The sequence below is a fragment of the Cheilinus undulatus genome, linkage group 15 (genome assembly GCF_018320785.1).
Source record: "Cheilinus undulatus linkage group 15, ASM1832078v1, whole genome shotgun sequence".
Classification (NCBI taxonomy): domain Eukaryota; kingdom Metazoa; phylum Chordata; class Actinopteri; order Labriformes; family Labridae; genus Cheilinus; species Cheilinus undulatus.
In genome coordinates, this window is record NC_054879.1 from 27,377,962 (window position 1) to 27,405,447 (window position 27,486).

Here is a 27,486-nt window from a genome sequence, read left to right on the forward strand (position 1 = left end):
AGCAGTTTACCTCTAACAGGCATGTTTTGTTGAAGTAATTAATCCAGAGACTGACATGCATCAACTGGAGTATGACTCTTTAAAGTCTGATCATTTCAAATGTCTCTACACTAGGCGAGGTTTTGATAGCAGTTACTTTCATGAGACCTATTTTGCATTAACATTGTTTGTCCCTTATGTTGAAGAAACAACATCTTGACCATAAAGCAATCATTGTTGCTGCTGCTGTGGTTTGTAATCCTGTATTTTTTCTTTATGCCACTCGAGTCGGGTCATGTATCCCTGTATTTGCTAGTTGGGAGGCTGGGTGGGGCTGAATTAGAGATAGCATACAGAAAGCAATAAAAAGGCAATAAAAAGCTTTACACAACACAACATACATATATACATGCATATCTCTATATATGAAAACACATGTCTCCTATATGTGAATGAGCAGACCTGTCCTTAATTGAGTCCAGATACAAAGATAAATGCTCGACCACAGAGAGGAGATGAATCGAAGAAATCAATTAAACAGACACATTAAACAAACACAGATGAGAGGAGAGGCAGTTGTTAGACAGCTGTGCTGGAGAAACAGGGTGACTTCCCAACGCCTCCAAGTGGTAGAGACAAGCACTGCAGTTCAAGTCTGTGCTTCTGCCTGTGTCTCTAATTCCATAAACAGACTGGTGCACCTGTTTCCCGTCCTGCTTACAGTCAGTATAGACAAAATAATGTTAAAATAAAGATTAAAAATGCATTTCCTTGTTCAGGTTTATCATATTTGTAGATGAAGCAGGTATCTTGTTTTTATAGCTTTAATTTCTGTTTGATTTTGTACATCTTAGAAAAGACTAATAAATACAGATGAAGATCTGTTTTAAGTTCCAGTGAGAAGTTTTCAACTCATTTTAAATTGGACTGAAATTAACTGTATTGCCTTTCACATTTTGGTTCTCAGCCTGGGGTCTGGGACCAGCTGCTGAAATTACTTTCATCTTACTACAGACAATCTTCTACCTGAGCTTTAGGCTTGAAATCTGTTGATTTTTTTTTATTTATTTTATTTTTTTGTTGTTGTCCTGAATCAACTCCTTTACATTAATGCGCAAAAACATGGTAACATGAAGTCAAAGAAATGTGTAAGGTTATTACTTCAAACAAACCACATTAATATAAAGAATACTGTCTTACCTTCTACCTAATTTGTGAATATATTGATATGTCTTAATAACACAGTATATTTTCCAACAGAAAATCTACTGAGACAACCAGTAGTTTTTGGGCCCTTGGGACATCCATAGCACGAGCAGGGGCTTGTGGCAACCCTACTTCACGCGTAGACTGTACTCTAGGTCATGCTTACTTGCCACATCCACCTCTTACTCCCATGCCTCTGGTATTACACAAGGACATCCAGAGCACAACCAGGGTTGTGTCAATTCTACTTCCCGCCCCATGATCATGCCCCTTAGACTGGAGTCCTGCACCAGGTTGGGTACTTGGCGGATGACCTATGAAAGTGTTCAGCTATGGGTAGAAAATAAAATTATATAATTTCACAGTTATGGGAATAGGTAAAAATTTTAAAAATGCATGCGGGTGGCAGGCACTGTCGTGCAGGAGCAGTCTCATATTTTTTGTGAACTTTGAACTGATTGGTTCATTTTTCAAGACATTAACGAAAGTTTGAACATAGTTCAGTATGAAGCCGCTGAAAATGACAGATGCTAAGAGTTGTCTGCACAGAGAGCTGCAGTCAGATCTCTGCACCACTGTGTTTGTAACCTGCATGTCAACTCATTTCTGGTCCGGTACACCTCTGTTGACTTTTTCTTCGGTCAGTGCAGCAACTAGTAAAGGTGCTTCAATTTTCTTTGCATCCATGCTAAATTTCCAATACATTTTAACTCCATGTAAATGACTTAGATTATAATTATGATAAAGATTAACTTGGATGCAACCTCTCTTGATCTCTGCCTCCCTCTCTGTCATTTCTTCCATAAAATGTCAGGTTTTACTCAAGTGTATGCTAGTGAAGCAGCACTTTAAAAGTAAAAAGATCGTCTTATGAAAGCTGAATCCCAAAATTCCATGTAACTGAAACCACCTCTTTACAGACAAGACAAACAGCCTGTAACATCAAAAATGAGTAATATTGGTGTGTATTTATTATTTTTTATCTAAGCATACAGCTCATCAAGTATTCACTGTAGTCAAACAAAGTATAGATACCTATATTAGCATACCCGCAAATAGCAAAAACAAATATGAAAACTCAATTATACCTTTACGGTTCTTAAATAATTTTAAAGTTAATTTCATTTAAATCAGATGTTTATTCTCTCCTCTTAATAACTTAACAGTGCATAGTTTGAATTCTGCCGCTTTACTTTTATTTTCTTTATTTATGTTCAAATATCAAAACAGCAGACATGGCTCCAATTTGCCAAACTGAATAAATATTGAGAGGCTAAGATCAGGCTGTAAAATTATATTGAGTTTGGTATCTGCAAATTTTAAGAGAATGAGAAAAGTATTTGGGTGTGGTATCAGCACCAATACAAAACACTGTTATCAACACTGGTGCATCCCTAGAAGAAAGGATCGTTTTGTACACAAAAAAGGACATCTACTAATAACTTATTTTAGCCACTTCTTACTAGGAAGACAAGGGCCCTTTCTCATTAAGATTTTAAAAATCTCTTTAAATGATAGTATGGAATAATATGACAAGAAACTCTTAATTAGCCATGGTAAGGGGGTAATGGCTGGAAGAGTAGGCAATTAAACACTAGAATGAAGACGGCCCAAAAGATTAAAACATCCTGATTTAACTGGTGCTGCACTGAAATGTCAACATTCCCTGTTAATTTAACTCTAGTGTATGACTCAATTCCTTTAAAAAAATTATGATATTGTACAGAATGAGAATAAGAACAGAATGTGATGATCTGAAAAATCCTTAAATGATGATAGTGGCACAAAGACAACATATCAAATGTTGAAACAAAGAACTGTCATTGTTTGTGGAAAACTATAAGCCTGTCTTGAACTCACACCAAATACACTTTTCAAAAAAGTTGGGACAGGGTCACATTTACTACTCTGTAGACTAATTTCTTCTTTACCAACACTCATTTTGGAAACAAAGAGAAACTTCAAAGAGAGTTTTATTCATAAGACTGACATTATGCTGTCATAGTCATGACATGACACCTGTCATTAACATGAATAGGGCCTCATGAATGTTGCCATTAAGTGTCACTCGCTAAATTATGACAGCTTTACCGCAATTGTCAAGTTACCATGATTATGCCTTCTATAAAATGTCAACTTTGCAGTAAAGGTGTCATAATTTAGCAAATGACACTAAATGACACTTAATGGCAACATTCATGAAGCCCTATTCATGTTAATGACAGGTGTCATGTCATAATTATGACAGCATAATATCAGTCTTATGAATAAAACTTCAAATAAAGTGTTACTGAAACTTCTTTTCAAAAAGTAGAACGTTTTCCCTTCCTACTTAATGTAGAACTTCATTTGTTCCACCTTTTAGGGTCTACGTTGTATTTTATCTTTACAGCTGACTTTTCAAACACTAGCTCAGCTGAAAGGGATTGAATTGAATTGCATTAATTAAAATTGGTTTCCAACTGGGTCAAAATAAATTAATATTAGCAACATGTTGTGGAATGGTGGATGAATGAATCTTCATGCAGTGCTCGTGCATCTGGCGGCAGTAAATTAACTTCGACATATCCGCTTTCATGGAGTGAAATGTGTGTGAGGATGCAGGAAATATCCTCCTGCTCAGCAAATTAAAGTTTATGGACACTGGTTATATTGCCATCCTTTCTTTTTTTTTCTCATTGCTTGAAAAGCATTCTGGGGAGCGTGACGTGGACGGCAAACAGCAGGGACATAAAGCAGGATTTCTGGCGAACACGTAGGGGGTCGGTGTTCATTACACACTGCAGGCGGACGAGAGATGGGACAGATGTTGATGACAGCGCGGAGAGGGATGGATGTGGTTTGAAGTGCAATAAAATTCTGATATTTAAAAGCTTTGGAAGAACAAGGAATCTATTCATGCAGCATGAGGAGAATGCTTCACAGCCAGAGATATGCTAATGTTACGGATGATCCACTGATATTGATTTAACTCCTGCAGAGGAAATCCACCCTTTTTCCAGGATAATTCGATAAAACCAAGAGGATTTGTGGATCTGCTGATTCATTTGCTGACTTTTTGTACAACAGAGTTCAGCCTTGTCACCAGATCTGCTCCTTTTTTCAATGAAGTTGAGTATTTTCTTTGGGCAATCGTCGTATTTTTACATGTGGAGCAGGCGTGTTCAACAGGAGAGTTGCCTTGCTGCCAAGTTATGTGGCATGAAGTTAAACGAGAATAAAAATAGGACTGTGAGTGACTGCAAGCAAAGAGGAGGGGGTTTGGCAGAGAAATACACATGGACTGAGCTTTACTCTTACACACACGCCAGTTACAACTTCAAACTTGTGAGAAAGAAGAGGAAATTTTATTGCGGGATAACCAAACAGCTGTTCTGACTCTCTCCTTATCCTCACAGTAAGATTTTAAAGAAACCCTTCAGAAATCTATGATCTGTTCCTCCTCATCTTAGGCTCCTTCATGTGGCAAAAGCCAAAGATTTAATAGTGGTTTTACAGTTGTGAATGTTTTTATAGCCCCTGTGAATTTGCAGAGCGTACAGTCAGATAAGAATCAGGAGCGATCAAATAAGCGGTTTTGGCGAGTCAGGAGGTAAACATTACTGAGTCGACAGAAGTAAAAATAAACAGTCAAAGATGGCCGACTGTCTCCATGAGAACTTGGAAAGAGTCTAGAAGCCGTCTCTGAAGAAAAGACGTATTTATTTATAACACATTCTTGATTTCAAACTTGTCCTCTGCAGCTCCGGTTACGTTTAGATCTGATTTTATTTCAACTTCATCAAATGTTTGAAAAAATGTGCTGACATGTCCAAAATGAGAGCGCACAAGCTTGTTACTCAATAGAAAAGTGCCTCTGCTGGCAAAATTTTTTCCTTTTTAATCAGTTATCTGTACTCCAGAATTATTTCTGATGTAAATAAAAGATTTTCTCCATTAAAAACTGTTTTTGGTCTCTTTCAGTAAAAAAAAAAAAAAAATTAGGGAAAGAATAAAATACCTACCAATACTTTCCAAGAATCAGAGTTCACTTGGATCAGCTACTAATTACACTTAGTAATCTATCACAATGACTGAAGATACAACAGCACTACTGTAGCCTGAGCTGGTCTTGAAAACTATCATTTATCTTGTGAAGTGTGTTGCAGTGAATGACAATCAAGGACATGTATGTGGCAATTCGCAGCTTCCTGACAGAAAGTCTAGCACGTTTGACTTTCATCCTCCCTTCTACGGTTTGTCTCATGAAGTCAATGATGTTGCCCATTGAGCATTACTCTGCAAAGAGGAGCGAGGGCTGGTGGAGCTAGCTGCTAACTTTAGCCATGCTTTACTTGGCATACCAGTCTCACATCATAAACCCATGCAATAACCCTATGATGACTGTTGTTTGAGCATTTTTTTCCACTTTAGACAGTTAGAAGCACTTTAATTGTGTGAAGCCGACAAGAGAAATAACTGTTTCTAACATCCTTAGCTTGTTTTTCTTCTTTCCAGGTGTAATCCAGTCCAGCTCCTTTTCCTTACAACATCATCACATCAGTTCCAGTGACTGAGCATTTACATACAGTGCTTAGCAAATTTATTAGACCACCTGTCATATTTGTCTCAGAGACCATCCAGCATCATGAAGTGCTTTAATGTGGACTCTTTCATTTTCAGTGAGCTCTCCACGTTTTACCATTTTGAACAGGAATGAGGGATTTCAAACTGAATTCACCTTTTTATACCCAAGTTTGAGCCGGCTCACTGGGCTTCTCTGAGAAGTCAGAAATTAATCAAGCATAACTATCAACCACTAAAACTCATTTTTCTCTTCAGGAATGCAAGTAAATAACTATAATTTGACATATTGATCAAGAAATGATAATGTGTTTTACTATTTTTTCATTTTTGTAAATCAGTAATTGTGAAAATTCATGGGTAACAATAATAATTATATTTTAGCATTAAAAATATCATTTCGATTAAAGAACTTCTACATATTGGTGTATCAATCATTGCAGAAACATAAAAAATGAGTTTGGTAATTACCAGTGCTGTTAATTCAGGGCAGCTGTGGCATAAACCTTACTTTGGGTGGTGGTCCAATAAATTTGTTAAGCACTGTACATCTGTCAGTTCAGCCACGGCACAAATTAGTGTCCCTGTATTTGTCTATTCTAACATAGTAACCATCATAATAACCTAGCCTCATCTTTAAGATGTTCGAATCAGCATGACTTGTTTCTCAATAATATAGCAAAATAAATGAAGTCATCATAAAAAATCTAATTACTGTTAAATGTGTTGCAGGGCACAAGTTGGTTAGTCAGACAAGATCATGTTAAAAGCTTGAGCAGCTGTTCTTGGCAACCCCTCATGCCCTCCTCTCCTGCTCACCTGAGACTGCTGAAAGAGAATCACTCTCTCCGGGTCGATGCCACAGGCCAGCAGGTTGGCTGTCATGTCCAGTATGCTGCTCCTGAGTTGGGTCGGGTCCTGAGGCTGAGTGATGGCATGCAGGTCCACGATGCTGTAAAGAACTGAGGGATACTGGTTCTGCAAGGCCACCCAGTTCTCCAAGGCACCTAGGTAGTTACCCAGGTGAGGAACACCTGTCGGCTGGATCCCTGAAAACACTCGTCCAACCCCTGGAGGAGCCTGGAGAAGAAGAGGGAAATGTTTAGGGTAAATCTATTGCAATGTCTTCATTTTTAGATGCTTTGGAAATGTTTTTATTAAACATGATGCCTTTTATAGTTCATTTCCCCCTCATTATGATTAATTTATGAATGAAAAAAAAAGTTGGTTTTCTGTTAAGTAAAACATACCTTATGAGGGGCCAAGAAGAGAAGAGAAGAGAAGAGAAGAGAAGAGAAGAGAAGAGAAGAGAAGCTTGTTTTCTATCAGAGGGTGGAGGTGAAAAGGTGAGAAAGTCATAACTGGAGAGAAGCCTGCAGGGACTGAAGTGTCAGTGTTAAACTCTTGGCAGGTTGGAGGCCAGCAGTCGTCATGCTTGTGTTACCGTGATGCTAACTTTCATGGCTAGCACCTCTGTTCTCTCCCAAACACATCCAGCACAAAGAATGCATCACCTCAACAGCCAACAATAACCATTAACATCCAACCGACCGACCTCAGGCCTGTGTTACCGTAACGGAGAAGAAAACTACAGGAGGAATGGAGGGCAGAACCACAAAGCAGATCAAATATACAACCGCCCATTACACCCCCAACATTAGAACTGTGGACTGAATCCCAGCCACTCTCTAACACCCCCTGAAAGAAAGAGAATGATGACTAGTTGTGTTTGACTCTTTGGACAAACATTGTGTTTCTCTTTCTGCAGAGCCTCGCCAGGCCAGACCGCCTCATTTCTTCTGGCATCGACCCACTCCACTGAACCTTGGCTTTCAAATGGGCCTACTAGAAAACGGCTTCAACCACTGCTTGTGGCACCAAACACCACATGATACAATTAGAAGGCAAGCAGAGCGGCACCTGTCATGAGACATGAAACCACAACTGCATACAAAAACTCGGGCTTCTCTACCAAAGTCGTTACACAGAAGATTGGAGTTTAGCAGAGCAGAAAAACACAAAATGAGGACTGAAACCTGGTGTTTGTTTTGGGCAGTTAGAAAGATGAAGTGTTTGGTGCCAATTGAACTGCTGGCCATGTAGAACAGTGTTTAGTTCTTGGTAGATGTGAATTAATGTGGCTTGGCAGGGTGTTAAGACTCACAGGTGAGAAGGTGGAGAGGGATCATGTCTTTCCTGAGGTCAGGAGGTATTGTTATACCTTTAACATGCAAATCCATGTGCACAGGAGTTGATGCCTACATACTGGCAGTATTGTGTTTTTGAGTTGTCAGTCTTTGTGTGGGCCATTCTTGTGAAGATATCTAAAGAACACTTCCAGTGATTTTCTACAAACTCAGTACAAATATTCACACTGACTAAGGGATAAACTGACTAGACTTTTGAGGTCATTGGTCAAAGGTCATAGTCACTGGGCCTCATGTTCATCTCTTCCTTTTGAGCACAATACTGTATCTAAACGACATATTGAAGGATACAACCACCAAGGCAGTGGTTCCAAAGGGATAGTGTTTGTCTGTGAGGTGTACATCTGAACCGGCAAGACAGGAAGATTTCAGGTGCAGACTGTCTGAAAATATGTGATAATGTAACTGTGAAAAAGGTGCAAGTTTTCACAATGATTTGGACAATAAAAAAGAGCTAGTGTGGAGAAAATTGCTACTTACTCCAGAGAGTTTTGTGTTATTTCAGATTGTTGCTGATGACAGCATGTTATAGGCTCAAAACATGCAGGTACATTGGCTGTAAACCATCATTTCCACAAAGCAACCTTTTGAATCAACACTTGGACTTGATGACAAGTACAAGGATCGGCAACTTTATTTTGGGGAACACAAATTTGAAGCGAGCACAAGATACTCGTGAAGAAGTCCCTAAACCTTGTTAAATCATTACTGCTCTACAAGTCAACCATGCCAATGGATGTAAAGCAAGAAGCTGACACTTCAGCTAACATTGTGCCAAGTGTAAAGTTTGGTGGAGGGGGGATTATGGTGTGGGGTTGTTTTTCAGGAGCTGGGCTTGGCCCCTTAGTTCCAGTGAAAGGAACTCTGAATACTTCAGCATACCAAGAGATTTTGGGCAATTCCATTCTCCCAACTTGTGTATCAACCACGCAAAATGGATGGACTGGCCGTCACCAGGCAAATCCATCTTGCAATGCTATATCTGAAATCATTTTCCCCCGTTTAAGAACAGACAGACTAATTAGCTTCATTTGAGGAAACTAGGTGGTAACTATGAGTGAGGTTTAGTTGGACTGTGCGCCTGTAAACATCTCAGTGTAGCGACCAGTGTAGCAATAAGCTTGGATGTAGGTATAGCAGCAAACATAACATTTCTTTGTGACAAGAAGATCGAAGAACCCCACTAAAAGCCATTACTGTCAGAAAACATATCTTTGCTCTATTTTTTAACCAGCTTCAGCGTGAGTTTCTCTCTCCAACTGGCTTCACTAAAACCAAAAACTAAAAACACACCGACACTGTCCAACATGCGTCCAAATGATTGCCTATATGTTCAAAGCCACACTGGCAGCAGGCATAGCAATTTACACTCCAGCACGGCCAGCTAAGGCAGGTGATGTGTTTCCTGAGAGCACATCTTTTCTGTCCATCTCGACTGTCGAGTAGCAGTTCAGTTTGAAAGCACAGAAGAAAAAAATTAGAGCCTAACCAACTAGCTTCACCAAAGCCAAAACACACTAGCACTGTCCCACATGTCCAAAGATCATCTTCCGTTATTTTCTATGTACAAACCCACGCCAGAAGTGGGCAATTTGCGCCACTGCTCTTGTACAAGCACGACCGGCTGCTGCAGGTGAAGTGCTTTTCTGAGAGAACAGATTTTTTTTCTTCATCTCAGCCGTTGAGTAGCTGCTCTGTTTGAGAACACAGAAGGAGAAATTTAGTTCTTCCCCTTTACACTGCAGTGCAGGTGTTTTGGGCTGAACAGTTAGCAACAAGAGCATCTACTGTATTAAGTTCACTTTACAGCGCTGCACTTGCCCACTATGCCATATGTTTTTGTGACACGTTTTTGTGTTTTTTGTGACAATAGTGAGCCATGTGTTTAAATTTGTTGTTTTTTTGTTGGTAAATGAACTGTACTGTAGCTAAAGTTGAGCTAAGTCAAACTTTAAGCTGGGTAACCCAAAAAATAATTATCAAAGAGTTGTGTATCAGAGCCGAAATAATGGCCCCATTGATAAGAATTGGGGAACAGTTGCAGTTCTTGGCTTGCTGAATACCTTAATAAGAACGGAGTCAATTTGCAAGTTTGATTTAGGTGCTATTTTTAAGCCTTTGAATGATTCAAACAACCTGAAAACTATTTTACTTTGTTTTTGCTTAAGTCTGCAGGTCATCTATGCTGCCTTAAAACACAAATCAGGCAGACTTAAAAGTGCAGATAGTCAACAATGTGCGTGATGTTTTATCATCAGCTACTAACTTTTGGTTCTCTGACATGTGAAAATATACAGTGAGTCTTGCTGATACTGTTCCTTTCATTTCATCATGTTGAAAGAAAATGACCCAGCACTTGAATGAGGTTAAGTTTGTTTTAGCTAAACAGGAGAAGTGTTGAAGGGTTGTAAACAACACCAGCTGGACAGAGGAGTCCGTTTTAAAACGTTCCCCTGGAAAACCCCAGGGATTTCCGTGTTATCACCTCAGATCTGACTGGCGATTATATGTTCCCCGGCAGCACTCCTCAAGGTTATCATAACTAATCATTAAAATCTGAAGCTTTCAGAGGAAATCCTCTACAGTCACTGCTGAGAAAGCGGTTATCATGACAGCTAGCTGAGCAACATCACATCCAATCTGACTGAGGGACAGGCTCGGCACCGCCTAAAGATCAGATAACAGCCTCTCACTCACCAGAATGGCCGAGCTCTTCCCCATCCCTCGGCCCTGAGGGATCAAATAACAACTGTTCTGAGACCAGCGTGGTCCACAAAGTCTCCATCTACTGGCCTGAGGGAGCCGGTCGCTGCCCTGCAAGAGAGAAGCAGGAAGGAACTGGGTGCTTATGTCATTACCGACGGGGTAATTGCACTGGAGTGCCATTGATGCTGAGAGCCTCTTAAGAGGTGTCAGGATTGATTTGGGTGCGGACGGGGCCCCGAGTCTGGCTCATGTGTGTTCTCACCTCGAGCTGACACGCCAAACGCATGTTCCCCCTCTGCTGCAGCCCCCAGGGGAGGCCATTAGCCATGCAGACATGGTAATGGTGTCATTTGAGCCAATCGAGTGTCAAATGAGAGTCAACGCTACGGCTAACTAGCCACTGGGCAATTGCACCAGCACGCATTATGCTGCTTCACCACACACCTCCATGTTACTGTTGGTCAGGGGAAGGTGTCTTTAAACATGTGCCTGTAGGTTCCTGGAAGGTTACTCAAGGAACTAAATCAACTACTGCATGATGACAGAGGAGACAGCAAATGTTGTAAAGCAATTAATGTCTGTAATGAATATGGCTCTGCAAAGCCAAGGGTAATAAAATATTATCATCCAGTATACTCTGGTTATAGACAAACCTGTATTTTAATTCTGGGAGTTGTTTATTCTGAGGCACAGAACTGCTGACATGCTAATCTCTGAGGGATAAAATGCTACAAGTATGTTGTTTTTATCCATGACCTTCTTAGTGATGTCACAGCAGGTGTTGGCCGCTTACAGGTGAAGATGGAACCCTGCTGCAACATCACTTACGAGGTTATTGAGTGTCTTCTATTGCAGATGCAGCCTCTGCTTACATGGACACAAATAACCTGAATAAAAGCCTTTTTCAGAATAAAAATGCTTCATGTTAAAACATTTATGGTGAAACTGTTTCACTTAATCTGCCTCCATCTTGAAGTGCACAGGTCTTAAGGTCAACTTTTAGACCTGCACTGACTCCTGATCAGCAAGCACACAAGAAATACAACCCCCGCTGCAAAAAAGTTTAGACACTAAAATTTAAATAACAGAATGCAATGATAGTCAAATCTCATAAACCTATAATTTATTCACATCATTGAAACTGAGACATTTTACTATTTAATGAAAAAATATTAGCTCATTTTGAATTTCATGGCAGCAGCACGTCTCAAAACAGTAGGGACAAGGCAACACAAGGCTGGAAAAGTAAGTGCTACTAATAAAAAAACAGCTGGAGGAGAAATGTGCAATTATTTGGATTAATTTGCAAAAGGTCAGTAACATGACTGGCTATAACGATGAGCGGAGGTTCACTAATCAGCGAAAAACTGTCTAAAAATTGTGGAACAATTTCAGAAAAAATGTTCTTCAACCTAAATTGCAAAGAATTTTGAATAACTCACTATCTACAGTCCATAATATCATCAAAAGATTAAGAGAATCTGCAGAAATCTGTGCACAAGGGCCAAGCATGAAGGTCGACAATTGATGCTCAGGATCTTTGGGCCTCAGATGGCACTGCATTAAAACCAGACATGATTCTGTCCTGGACCACTGGATCACTGCATGGGCTCAGGAACACTTCCAGAAATCACTGGCAGTTGGTTGTGTCATCGACAAATGACAGTTGAGCTTTTTTACCATAGTTATTATCCCAATCAAATTTTAGGTAGTCAAAAACATCTGCATTTAAAAAATCCTTCTGTAGTGAAATGCAAGCCTTAAGTTGAATTAAAATTCTGAAATTACTTTTTTAATAACTGTGTGAAATCTGTGCATAAAATCATCTGATATTGATCATGGGCTCCTATATCAAATTGCATTGAAAGGACGGATTTTGTGATATCAGAAAATATTGAATTGTCCAAAACATCAACATTGTATCCTGATGAAACTGGTTCTATGGCATTGGCAAGAGAAGGCTAAACCACATACTGCAGCCATCACAACAGCATGGCTTCACAATGGAAAAGTCCTGATGCTGAAATGGCCTGCCTGCATTCCAGACCTTTCACTAACAGAAAATATTTGGTCCATTATAAAACAAAAAAAAATAACAAAGAAGATGCAGGAATGTTGAGCGGAAGGAATCCTACCTCAGACAAGACTGGGACAATGATCTCTTCACTTCCCAGGTGTTTACAGGCTGTTGTTAAAAGAGGGGATGCTACACAATAGTAACACTGCCCTGTACCTACTTTTTTGGGATGTGTTGCTGCTAATTCAAAATGAGCCAATATTGTTCATGAAATCTGCAAAAAACATGAAACATTTTACACAGCGCCCCAACTTTTTTGAATTGGGGTTGTAAATTCCATCCTGATAGCACATACAGTTATATGAAGAGTGACGAAAAATGTAAAGATTCCTTCTCTGGTATACGTAAGTGTCTGTGCCAAACCATGTGCCAACCCAGTCTGAGATTATGGAAATATTTAACAGCATAGGTGAAAATTTTGACCACTGAGCTCAAAACTGACAATACTCCACCCCACTGTAAAGAATAGAGCTTGTAGGCATGATCATCTGCTGTCCTTTATTGCATCTCCCTGTCCCCTCCTTTCAATCTCTGTCTGGATGACACTCAGCAGACGCTGGAAACACTCGTTCTTTCCTCATATTTTAAATTGACAGCCGTGGGGCAGTTAAAGTAAAGCGTCGCCAAGGTGACGAAAGCTTTCTTCATCCACGTCTGCCATAAGCTAAACGCATTACACACCATGTGTGTGTGACATTAAGGCCAACAGCTAGAAGGTTACATACACTAAAAGGCCATGTTTTCACACTTGCGGTACCTTTCCGGGAATATGTGTTCATTTGTCTGTGTGTGTATGTGTGTGGTAATCTCCACAGGGATAAAGTTCATGTACAAACACAGACGTAAGAGCGTCCACACGTGTCATAGTCTGTGCCTACATCAACATCAGTAAATCTACCAAGGTGTCCGTCCATATGATTATGACAGCTCACATTAAGGATCAACACCGGTGGAAGGAAAACTATTAAAGAGCAACGTGAAAAACACTACGCTGCATTCCCAAAAGCTGCTGGATTAATCAAAAGAGAAAATGGTCATCTGCAGCAGATCCACTTCACCTGAGTATAAATAGACTGTGTTCTTAATTAGAAGTCAGCCTTGGGTCCCACAAAATCTACTTCATCATATCACAAAACTTCTTTTCCCATGCCTGTCGTATTTCTGGATCTGTTGAATTACTCAGACTAAAAGACAAATGTTGCATCTTCTATCTGAATGAGCAAAAGATTTAGGAAAATTACATTCATGATGAAATATCTGCAACAAACATGAGCAGCACCTAGACAATATGCACACAAAGATGGGGTTCTGTCTTGAATCCATGCATACAGATAAAACTTTCACTTTGCTGTATGCTTGGATGATTGATTCCCATAGTTTTACCATGCCTAGATGTCATCTTGTGTGTCAAAGCAACAAAATGTGACTTAGCAGTTTATAGACCATCTATAGTTTCTACCCAGGTGGCGGATGTTTGTCAAAAGAGTTGATATTGGCTAATATCTGTGTTGAACTGATGTGTCTGTGCATCCCTTGCTGATATCTTGTAGCTAATATTGTGCATCCCTAACTTTACAGTTGGCTTTAAAAAAAACCAAGCTGTTGTGATTCTCAAATTATCTTCTACAGAAACCGAACGGCTGTGGCTGTGAGCTCAAGTTTCTACCTAAAGCAGAGGAAACTGGTGTAGAACAAAAAATGATACAGTCAATCCGATCGTTTGATGACTCCTGGAGTACTTCACTTTGGCAACTGAGATAAACAATCCTCTTTTATGTTTGGCCCAATAATCTCTTTAGTTTAGTTTTAATTGATTTTCATTGTTGCCTGCTTTTAGTAATTTAGTTTCATCCAGCTGATGTTACATTATGAAACAGAACACGTTATATGAGAGGTTCCTTTATTATAATAATGTGGTAGTTCCAGTCTCCACTATGTTCCAGTCTTTAGTCTCGCTACACTCTGTGTTATTAATCACAGCCACAGCTTTGGTTGAACTAGGACTGACAAAACAGTCGATTTCTCTTCTCTGATTGGTTTTGGGCTGCTTTTTGGGGGCTAATTCATCATATCAGAGCCTGGGAGTCCTGGAGTGGCCCACTGACATCTCTCTCACCACAGGTCTGATGAGCTGCGCCGACAGTCACCAACATCTCACCGAGCCAATTTCAACACATCTCAAACTGCCTCTTGGAGAATCGCCGCCTGCCCCGCTGTGAATCACCATCAGCTCTTTGTCGGCTGGAGAAGAAGTCCAGATCCGACCTTGGCTGCACTAAGATGGGTCTGCACATGTTAGATTTTCACGACTCTCCCGCTGGGTGTCAGACATACAGGATCCAGTGTTCGCCTTCTGTATTGACGCCCCACGCACCCCATTAGCACCAGCATCATGCTGAAATGCACCTTGACACACCTTCCCCCTAACTTCTCTGTATCTTTCTTCATCTCTGTCTTTCTCTCGCTTTGGGACCTGTTAACGCTGGCGACCAACAGAGCTGCACTTCAGTCAGGTATCAAAAAGGAAATGGGCTTTTCTGTATTAACCCCCCTTTTATCGCTTAAAGCATGTGTGCGTGTTTAGGCCGCATGGGAACACACCACAGCTTGAAACAAAGTGCTTATGACCGCAGAGAAAACATCCAAGAATTCATTTAAATCCAAACAGGCAACAAAATGACAAAAAGGGGGGAAAAAGTGATGGAGAAGGCTATGTGGTAAAGAAAAATAAATAAGAATCAAAGCCGGGCTGAAGTCAGGACTTGTGCCTTTTCCCTTTTTCCTCCCTGAGAGCGTGTCGGAGGGGGCACAGAGGGGAAGGCCCAAAAGGAGCGTTTGATTAAATCTGCGGTTGACGTGTGGGACAGGTGAGATTGATGAGGTTCCTCTGAGTTTCACACTGTGCGGAGAGCGGGGGTACAGGAACAGAACGCTGCAGTGTGGCGGGCCAGGGCTCGGGGCCCGCTCGCGCCGTGGGGTCCCCGGGCTGATTAATGGGACTGGAGGCCCTTCAAAAACAGCACTCCCCGCAGACAGGGCCCGACGGTGCTCCAAAAATAACCAGGCAGGGGGAGGCAGTCAGAGCCTGCAGCACTAACAGGCTGCAGCTTCTGAAGGAAGCAGTCTTCAGTGTGACCTGGGGGCAGATAACCAGGAGGAGCTACACGGCACAGGAAGCTGTAATCTGGCTCATTAGGAACTAAATGTTTAACAGCTTTCCTACTTTATGGGAAGTGACAAACACCCACAACCGATATTATATCAACTCTGCTGTATAATTGGTATATTTTAAGAAAATAGAAATTATTTTATTCAATAATTTATTAGTTGTTTAGTCTCAAAAATGTCAGTGAACAGTAAACCTGAGTGTTTCCAAAATCTTCAAATCTTGTTTATTCCCAATTAAGAGTTTTTAGTTTGCTGCTGGAGGTTTGAAGAAAGCCCAGAAATGCACACTTTGACTTTCAGCTTTATTCAAACTTGCACAAAATTCCTGATAATTTCCTGAACTTTGTTAAAACTGTTCATTTAACATCAGACTCTTTGAAATATGTTGGATGTGTGGTGGAGGGACTGGTCTGCTCCGTCCAGAGAGACTGAGTGACAAGCAGGCTGCTGTGTCTGCAGCAGATCAGTCTGTCCGAGCTAACGGCAGTTTTGTGCCTAAATGTGATCATATTAAGATGAACGGTGACAGTTTGATTTTTCAGCCTAAAAGGAAACATAAGTGTAGTTTACTGTGGAGGCAGAGAATGACCACTCACACTACAAGTTCCCAAATTAACCTGCATTGATTGAAACTTAAAATGGAAAAAATCTTTGCAGACAATCCGGTGTTTTCTTTGTCTTCTGGGTGTTCTGCAATTACAAAGATTTGTTTGTTGGTTGAAACAATTTCATAATCTTCCCATGTAGCTACTGACTCTCAAATGATTGTAAATTGTAAAACCTTACAATCCCAGCAGGACTCTTCGGTCCTCTGATCAGGGTCTGCTGGTTGTTCCACACTCCAGACTAAAAACTAAAGGTGACTGTGCATTCAAGGTCATTGCTCCAACTCTTTGGAACTCACTTCCATTGAATTTAAGATCAGCAGAAACAGTTGATTCTTTTAAAAAGCAACTTAAGACCTACTTGTTTGGTCTGGCCTTTACTTAATCTGTTTTGTGTACTGTGTATTCTCTTATTGTACCTTTGCATTAATTGCTTGTGTTTCTTTTACCTTTTTGTAAAGCACTTTGTGACCTCGCTGTTCTTTAAAGGTGCTATAAAAATAAACTTATTATTATTATTAAATAAACAGATATTCCTGAAAAAGTTATAATAAAGTATAATAAATTTCTCCAAAATGACTCAAACCAGTGACAAAGACTAAAATTGGTCTTAAAACTGAAATAGTGTCACTTACATTATGTCTTGTCGACCTCTGTAGCACCAGTGCTATGAGCAAAAAAAGTTACCATACAGCCCTGTCTTAGTATATGTGCAGCTGGAAAAGCAAAGCCAGGCCTGACTCCTCTGTTACTTTTCTCACTGTTAAATAAACACCGCATGTCAAAGCTACTTGTTTCCATTCAGCAGGTCTGTCTAAATTAGTTCAAATAGTTTCATCATACCACTTCCTTCTCCTGTGTTGACAATAGACATGTTTAATTTAACTTCACTGACAGGAAACAAATGACTGACAGGAGGGCTAATGATACCTGAAAAACCCATAAAAGTCACAACACAGCAAAAAATACCCGGCACACACTTCATAAATTTATCAATCTGTAATTATGGAAACACTGAGGGCAAACGTCCACCAGCAGTCTCTCTCTGTTATTTCCCTTACAAAAGGAAAGTCTCTGTTGACCTAAGAGCAGCTCAATGGCAGAATATTAGATACTTGATGCATTTTAATTAAGAATGTCAGACTCTCTGCAAAAAACACTTGATCGGACATGGACAAGACGGCAGGAAAAGTACTGCAAATGCCCAGAGAGCACTATGAACACAGAGCAACAGGTCAATACTGTAATTCGACAAAGTAAGATATGAATTTGTAAAGAAGGACGATGTTGACATATGGGTTTTTAGAAATGGGTAATGTGTAAAGAGTCTGAGTGAGGGCCCTGGCTGCAGAACAACTACGTTAAACCTAATTACACAGAGGAGACTGCTGAGAATTAGTGTGCTGTTCTGACAGTTGAAAATAAATAGGCCAGTTAATGAACATCCTCAAAGGGGAGGCCGTGTTTCCTCGCTCTCGCTGGGCTCTCCCATGCGGTGCAGCAGCCGCTCTAATGGTTTTAACTGACACCCGAGTAAGTGAATTTAGAGCAGACAAGAACAGAAAGGCAAATTAGAAGTCACTTCCTCTTTCCTAGAGTCAACGGCTGACATGACTGATATCAGTCAATAACAGGACCACAGGCGAGAGCGGGTTGGACGGGGAGCACAGCGTTTACAGCCGACATGAGGCTGGAGGTCAGGGCGAGGCAGCCGGGTGGTGGAAAGGAGGGTGGTCGCGATTCCAGAGCTTAAACTTCTGAGCACAAGTCAAACAATATCAATATGTATTTGGTTATAAGCCAACAAAAATAAAAGTCCTGAGCTACTTATGCGGTCAAGGTGCTGCATAGAGGCTAGTCAGCATCACTGTAACATATCATTCAAATTAATCCTAAAGACTTTTTTTTTAACATATTGGGGTATTTAGTTACAAACTGGTGTTATTTTCTAATTTGGCAAGGGTTAAACTATGTGCATCCTCGTTCCTTGCACATTAAAGAGTGATTTTTGGGCTCAAGTTTTAGGTTTAAACTACATTTATAAATCTGTATTGGGCAAAATGAATTTATAAATATTGGTACATCAAATATTAGCAGAAAGTTTATTACTGTGCATCCCAATAAATCTCGTTCTCTGAACCAGACCGTGGCCTTTACCCTTCAATTGAGTTTATCATCATTTTGTACAAAAAGTTAAACAATTTGACATAGTTAGACATGATCTGCAGATCTCTGTAATGCACCTGTGATGTAAAATGGTAACCACTGGTGGCATTAGTTAAACTCAGTTACAGCAAAATGTGTCAGTGTTTAAACAAAACCAGCCAAAACTGGAAACACTTGCTGATAATGATGCAATAAAAGCCTACATAAAGCTCTTCAGAGAGCAAAGTAAGCTAACAGCTGACATTAAAGATGGAAGGTGACAGAGTTTGAGGAGGAAGAGTGCATGTGAGAGATGGCAGACTCTGTGGAAGGTTTTAGCTAGCCAGAAACTATAAAACCTGTGATATCAACATTTACCCAGAAATATCTAAACACCTTAAAGCCTGAAAATCCAAATAATAGACAGAAAATTCTCATTTTTGGAACTGAAATGTTTATTTAACCTTCTACCAAAGGCCCCAAAAAAGAAAAATTGCCTTAAATACACATAGATTTTAATGTCAAATTTGATAGCTACATTAGGCATTTTTGGCAGCTGATACATTTTATCATTATCTGATTCTATTCAAAAGGTTTTTAAGTAATTTACTGATCATGTTAATCAGATATAGGTCTCATAAAAGTGTGTAGGGGGGTCTTTGGCAACAGAACATGCCATTTACCACAGAGAATAATCGAGGTCCACCTCGAGTAGACAGCACAACACATGAATGAGGTACAGCAATGGAGGGGCAACTTTCAGTGGCAGTTTATGTTTCAAAGCAGCAAAATGTCCCATTACAACTTTTAAAATTAAGAATTTCTCTAACTTTGAGAGTACTTAACTTAAAATTTAGCACAGTCAGAAAGTATTAAGACCCTTTCACTTATTTTTTTTTTATTGTGTAGCCTGATGCTACAGTCAAAAAAATCAATTTAATTCTCATTAATAAACACTCAGTACCCCAGTATGACAAGTGAAAACAGAATTCCTAATTTTTTCCAAATGTATTAAAAATAAAAAACTCCATATCACATTTAAGGGTTGACAGATACTGTGGTTGTTTTCAGGGCAGATATGGATACCAGATTCAGGTAGTGCATGTGGCCAGTAACCAATATTTGGAACAGACATGCATTTGTTATGAAGAATAAAATGTTCCTAATGCAGCAAAAGTGAAACTGCATGTTAAAAGATTAAGGATAATAAATAATTTATCACTAGCTCTGTTAGCATGAGAAAAAGCACAGAGCAAGAAAGTAGCAGCAGGAAACAGGAAATGATGCCACGTTCTCCCAGTGTCAGTGTCACCCGGGCCTCAGTGTTGATAGGATGGTTTTTATGTGACATCAATCCAATCTAATTATCTGGAAAATAAAATGCGGACACCGATTGTTGGACAAACAACAATCAGCATTCGGTCTTCAGACCGTTTGCAAGAACACTTTAAATTTAGTTTAGGTTCCCCCCAATTCTCTGGATTGTAGATCAAATGTTTCTACACCTTGACTGGAGTCCACCTGTGGTAGGAACTGCCTGCAGAGCCCAGAGACAGGACTGTTGCAAAGATCACATCTGGGGAAGGCTACAAAAAATGTCAACAGCACTGAAGGTTCCCAAGAGCAAATGGCCTCCATAACGCCAAAAATTTGGCACACCAAGGACTCTTCCAAGAGCATGTTCCCCAGTCAAATGCAGCAATTGGAGGAGAAAGGCCTTACTAAGAGAGATGACCAAGAACCCTGATGGTCACTCTGACTGAGCTCCAGAGATCCTGTGTGGAGATGGGACAAAGTTCCAGAAGGATGGCTATCACTGCATCCCTCCACTAAAGGGCTTTATGGAGGAGTGGTTAAACAGAAGCCTCTACTCTGTGAAAAAATAGAAAACCTGCTTGGAGTTTGCAAAAATCCTCCACATCAAAGCCAAGCGGGCTTTTATGTGTGTTGCACTGAAGAGAAGCTTCTGTCTGAATCATTTCTGAATGCACTGTACATCACTCAGCTTAAGCCTTTTTATAATTTATAAATTTCAATGCAAAAATGCTACATAATGCACCTTATGAGGTTAAAAGGTTGCAAACAATACAAATACAAGGTGAAACAACTTAAACATACATTGCATTATGAAACAAAAATCTGTACTGAATCTCTTAGTGTGATGTCTTTTTTAGAAATCAGACCACAGCTTTCTCACAAACATTTCTGTCAGAATTCAAAGCATCGTCTGTGGGTCACACTTCATCTCTGTGTCAGTCCGCTGAGGTTCACTGACTTTTTAAACACATTTTCCAGTGCAGAAAAACGTCTGACAAGCGTCTTGTTTGACGCACATCACACCTCAGGGCTTTGTGAGCATGCCGCTGTTTGCACTCGGCCCTCTACATTTGGAGAAAATTAAAACAAATGAAAACCAACACTTCATTTCTGATGTTATTGCTGGTAATGAAGCACTGCTGTGATGCTTTTCGAGTCCCTACTTCCTCCCCTTTGGTTGCACACCTCTCCAGCCTCTCCAGAGATTTCCCCTTAACAAAATACAGACGGGACGGCGGCAAACATACATACTGTATTACAGCTCGTACATCAAGCAGGAACAGAGCTTTGGGCACATGGTTGAGGTTTTAAACTGCAGAGTAATGCAAGAACAGCTCAATAATTAGCATGCTTGTTGTACTGAAACACAGAGGTTATTCTTATGCCTACCAGGGGACTCGTTGTTTGCCTTTACACCCCATTTGTCCCTGTAAAGCAGCCGTGCAATGATAGAAAACCTCAGCTGTGGGACAGAAAGAGCAGTTCTTAACTCCACTGAAGTGAAAAGGCAAATATAAGGAGTGCTACTGAGGATGTGATGTCACACGCCAGATCAGGAAAATAAACTGAAACGGATAAAGGTTAATAAATGAAAGGGACTCAGGTGAAAGCAAACATGCAGTGATCATAAATAGAAAACATAAGCAGAAGTCAAATAGTATATTTAATAACATTTAATCATACAGTTTGATGACATTAAATTCAAATGATGTGAATTAACTTTTTTAACAGAACACAGCATTTTACTTTGCTTTGTCTTTAGTTTATTTCCTCTACTTCCCTGAGTGCCATCCCCCTGGGATTGGGCATAACCATGTTTGCTTTCATCTACACTGAAATCTTCACTCTTTGATTCTGAGGCTCGAAGTCTTTGAAAACACTTTCTGCTGTCAAACTAAACGCAGATGCTCTAAATCTCAAAACTTCCTGCTACAATTCCACACACATCCAGGCTCTATACAGGCATGACTCTGAGGAGACTGTTAAAATGCGAAAGCAATAAGCCAACCCCCAAAAATATTGTTTCTGACTGCATATTTGATTGTGTGCTGCATTTTGGTTGCCTGTGAGTTGGAGGCTAGATATCGTAGCCTTATTCCACATTTAAGACAGTCCCCTGTACATTAAATGCCTGTGCTGTTTTGGTCAAAATATTACAACCAGCTCTAAACCAGTGGTTCCCAAAAGTGGGCTGTGAGGCCTTTTCCAGTGGGTTGCGAATGTGTGCCAGAAAAAAAAATCTGGCAAAAATCCATGTATGAAAGCCCTATGTAGACACAATCAATTCCCACATGTATTTTTATGTTATCCTATGATGACAAGTAAATGTCAGTATTAGATAAATTTGGTGAAAAATGGCATAAATAAGATGTATGCATGCAAGTTCTTTGGTAATGATGCACTTTTAAGCGTTTGTTTTGTCCTCTATGTTTACTTATGTTCTGTTCTATTTTTTCGGTCCAAACTGCAAATTGTTTCATTGAATACATTTAAGTGGTTCCAAAACTGTCACATTTTTGTGGCGTGATTGTTTTTTAGGAGGTGGCGGTGGGTCCTGATTCCCAACCAGTTGAGAACCACTGCACTAAACAGCCCTTTTTTGAGCAGTCTGTTCTGATCTCCAGCTTTGTCTCAGCTGAGCAATTAACCAAAATCTAAATTAAATCACTAAATAGCCTCCGAAGGTGAAATTTTTTTTATCCTGAAATGTTTGTCAAAATACTGTTTTACTGAGTTTGATACTATTTTAATGCATTTGAGATGTTTTTTTCAAAATCATTTAACCCTTGCTCCTTCTCACTTCGCCAACTGTCTATCTTTTCAATCTATCTATACTGCTTTTGGGGATCTGTCCAGGGTTTACCCAATCCACCCTGGATTGTTCCCCAGTTAATCACAAGGCTGACCTGTAAAGAAAAACTATGCACACTCACATCTGTAGGTCTGGGGGGTGGGTCCCTTTCTTCCATGTAAGCGCAAGGAGAAAGAGAAGGCCCTGTCTGATAGAGATTTGAACCAGGAACCTTTCACGAGGCAACAGCACTAACCACTGCACCATGAACCTAACCAGAATTTTTAACATATAATGAGTAGTTAGTTACTCACTGCTGATATTCTTGTATGTCTGTTGTGATTATAACCCTCTTATTCTTCAAACAGAGTGACATCTGTCATACCAGACTGGCTCCTATGAAACAAGAAAACTCAAAACCTTTTATCCACAAACATTTTACCCAAAGGTGAAAATTAACATCTTAGTACCGATCAAAGACTCAGTATTATTTAAATATATCAGTTCCAACATGAGTGTTATCAAAATAGTAAACACAAAACACATAACCTTTGTAAATCCTAAACAATTCTAAACAGAAGTAAAAAAATATCTACTAAACTTTGCTTAAACAAAAGCAACCACACCGCAACTTCCCATAAATATAAAGCAGTAGAACTGATGATGCCATCAGTGCCACAACTTGACACTTCATAGTTTTCTACAATAAATGCAAACGACAGCCATAGTGTGCTGGAGTTTATTAATACAGGTAATGGTTTGACAGAACAAAAAAATCTTTCAACCAGTGATGTGTAGAATCTGATGATCCCTCAACAAACTGAAATACATAAAACATGACTACAGTAAACTCTGAATGTAGGAGGCCAACACTGTTTTGCTCTTTATTATTTTTATTGTATTGTATTGTTTGATTTGTTCTGAGATGTAGTTACCACAAAAAACAAGCTATTTTTGCTGGAAATCATAAATTTCACTTTGAAAGATTACCAAGTATGTTAAAATAAAACTGTTCAGTTAAGTCTGGTTTTCAAGAGGAAAGCTGCCCAATAAATCACGATTGTATTGTTAGAATTGCAAAATGAGCTTTAACAATAAAAGCATCATAAAAGTCTGACTGAACAGACCTGCAGACAGCTAAAGCTATAATACAGTGACGATTCTGAGATTCCGACTTAAAATGCCCATATTCAATTTTATAGAAAATCTAATATTGAGTCATGATGTATTTACATGGAATAAATTCCTGTATCATTTCATATCAACATATCAATACAGCAGAAGGAAAATATAACATAGTGTCATGTTTTGCCAGTACTATTCAGCACTACTTGTACATTTATACGTTGTTAAACACTGAAACTAACACTGCTATGGATTTAATATTGTGTGCATTTCCAAATTTATAAACTAAGGTAGAAATGAAACCAAGTTATGCAGTACTGACAATCAAACCAGTTAATGCAGTTTGGAGGACATGCTATGAAATGAAAACAACAGTACCTAATGCTGTTTTTCACTCTTCATCTACCTGTTTAGTGATGAGAAATATAAATATAACCTTTCATTTAGGCCAAACACTTAATATACAGATGTTTTTATGATGGCTGTTCCTTATATTTAAATGAAATTTATTGTTATTGAAAAACTGTATGAAAATACTAACCTCAAATACGTCTTTAAAGAGTCATTTCACACTGTTATAGGCGTGTAGACGATATCAACAGTTTCATCTTATTTTAGTGCCTGCTGTAAAATAAGTGAGCATTATTACGCCCTGTAAACACCAATACCTCTACACTAAGCATGACGTTTACGTAAATGATACCAAGCTAGGATTCAAAGCTGACATTGTTGCACCTTTGCTACCTGATAAATACTTCGAAGGTCTGAAACTATTCGAAATGGGGTTTTTTTAATCAGACCCAAACATGACGACTTCCCGTCAGCATTTCTGTAACATACACGGACTGACAGCCAGAATTTGAATCTGACTTACTAATAGTCATGTTGTATAAGGTTCAAACGAGGAAAAAAACCTATCTTTAATGATTAAACCGAGAAGGAAGTAGGTAAATTCAGACATATCTGGCATCGTCTCGGTCTGTGTCAGTATTCAGAGTCAAACCGACTAAAGTATTATTCAAAGCTGAGCCTAAATATCAAACATAACAAAATATTTTAGTCCGAAACACCTACCTTGTTTTCCGCCCTTGTTACAGCGCAGAGTAATCTTTTAGGAGAGTTAAACTTCTGAATGAACCTGGAGAGATGTTTGAAATTTGTCCGCACGGGGAGCGCCATCTTGGACCGTGACGTCACGCTACGGTGGCTCTGAAAGGACAACACATCAGAAATCGCGCCTCAAAGCAAGCACAGTAAACGGCAGAACTATTACTGAATATGCATATCATTTGCGGGTTGATTTATTTAATTTACAGGTAACGTGTTAGTAAAAACGAATAATAAAGGCTATAGGCTTTCTAAAAATATAAATAGTAAATAAAAAATATATAATAATTTTTATAATTGTAAATAAACACAACCTGATTATTATGGATAGCTGTTTACTCGTGCAAATTAAATAAATGAAGATACAACTCAGAAAAATATTGAATGAAATGCATGCTTGGTGCTATGTCCAACCTGCTTCTTGTAGTTTTTTAACAACTGGCTGTAATACTGGACCATTGGAGAACTTTAGAAAGGTTTGATGGTGTAAAAATCACACAATGCATTATTGTACCAGACGGTTTATGAAGTAGCCAAAATGATCCTAAACCTCACCCATCAACAGAAACACTAACACAGCATTCACATTACAGGCAGCTTTGATTATAAAATAACTGAAGATAATTAAAGAGTCCCTGACAAAATAGTTAAACATCATTAAGATCCTCTAGTGGATACGTAACAGTTAGTTAACATGCATCAATTAAAAATTTGACAGAGAAATGATCACAGTAAGAAAGGAGGGTCTACTTCTTTACTACTACTGTTACTGCTACTGTTGTTTGCAAACTGATGTTTTAATCTGTGCTGAATATATTCAGGAAATGTGTGCATTACATCAATAATATGAGGACTGCACAGGACCCCTAACTCTCTTTGCTAAACCATCCACCAGCTGCCCGCTCTTTTCTGCTCTGTCTGAGCTCAGCCTATGGAAGAGGAAGATATACTGCTCCCCCAGCAGCACATGTACAGTAGGCTATAGAAATGTGTCAGACATGTGCGGTTTCCCCCTTGTCTGAGGTCTCCATGTTAATTGGGTGGTGTTGTGTCTAGCCTGGCTGCTTCCTTAACAACAGAACTTTCCCAGAGAGCAGCTGCCTCCGTACCTCTCCTCATTACAAAGTGTAGATGTGTACATACATACTATAAGTGATCATGCTACATGCTGGCTAAGGTTACAATATGTTTGCAGGGCAAACAGGCGGCTCGGACCTCTTGTTTTTCAGACATCTGCTCCTGATTTTTCCCTCCATCTTTTGCATCTGGTTGCATTTGCAGCAACAAAATACAGACTATCATTCCATATTCATTATTATTTCCCGAGGCAGTGAGGTTGAGCTCTTTGCTGTGTTAGATTCAGAGGCCTGAACGTGTATGTTCTCTCACGCCCGGGTGATGGGAAGGCTGGTCTGTCGAGCTGAGACTGTGTATGCCTCTGGTGTGAGTCTGTGTGAGAGAGCTGTCAGCTCCTGTTTCCTGACCACCCAGTAAAGGTTGGTCCTCCTGTTCTTTGTCTCATCTCTCCTCTTTTTTCTTCGGTGTCTCTCCTTCTTAGCAGTACAAGAGAATTTCCTTTCCATAAATCAGAAGTCTTGAAATTCTCCTGCTTTTATTCATTTATTCATGCATTATTTATGTGTGAGTCTCACTGTAAAATATGTGGGACATATTTTACACCTGGGATGAGTGAGGTAAGCATAATGGAGACTCCTACTTTACAGAGTAATCACAATCTCCAAGGCAGGAGCCACATCGGCAAATAATATTTTTCAAGAGTATCATTTCAAAAATGTCTCTTTCTTCTCTTTAAACAATCTGCATTTGACAACTGTGATCATAGATAGAGTTTATTAAGGATTTAAAGTAAGATGTATAGCACATTTAGGGATGGGGTTGATCTTTTCTATTGACTCTGTTAGACTTATTGAGAACACATTGAGGGTATAAGCCCCATATCAAAAACTATCAATACTTGATATTGTTATTTATGGAAAGGGAACTGTTTTAAACAGAACTGGTATAAGCCAAGTACACACTTGACAAAATTGTTGGTACCCTCTGTTAAAGAAAGAAAAAACCAAAATGGTCAATGAAACTGACAAAAGTATTAAGAAAAGAAAATGTACTGAAAATTAACTAATGAAAATCAGACATTGCTTTTGAATTGTAGTTCAACAGAATCATTTAAAAAACAACTCAAATAACTTAACCAGTGATGGATGGTGCGTTCTGACACTGATGTACCCTGACTTTGGAGTTCACCTCTAATCTCTTTGGAAGTTGTTCAGGGCTCTTTGGTTACCAATTGTATTATTTGTCTCTTCAATGTCATCAATTTTCCTCTCGCGGCCACGTCCAGGGAGGTTGGCTACAGTCCCATAGATCTTAAACTTCTGAATAATATGTGCAACTGTAGTCAAAGGAACATCAAGCTGCTTGAAAATGGTCTTATAGCCTTTACCTTTAACATGTTCATCTATAGTTTTC

The 27,486-nt window shown here is 39.4% G+C and overlaps 1 protein-coding gene across 2 annotated transcripts in view; it reads right to left on the reverse strand.

Moving 5' to 3' along the window:
- The window catches only part of wars2 (tryptophanyl tRNA synthetase 2, mitochondrial), a 40,844-nt gene extending 15,771 nt beyond the window's left edge, over nucleotides 1–25,073 (reverse strand). The window contains exons 1-2 of one of the 2 annotated variants that reach the window (XM_041807344.1): nucleotides 24,964–25,073; nucleotides 6,568–6,828 (exon numbers count right to left, since the gene is read on the reverse strand). In XM_041807344.1, the coding sequence (XP_041663278.1) occupies nucleotides 6,568–6,828; nucleotides 24,964–25,068 (366 nt within the window). In that variant the 5' untranslated portion in view covers nucleotides 25,069–25,073. Of the gene's footprint in view, nucleotides 1–6,567; nucleotides 6,829–10,652; nucleotides 10,766–24,963 lie in introns of those variants that run through there. The other variant, XM_041807345.1, reaches the window with a different exon arrangement.
- Nucleotides 25,074–27,486: the final 2,413 nt, after the last annotated feature.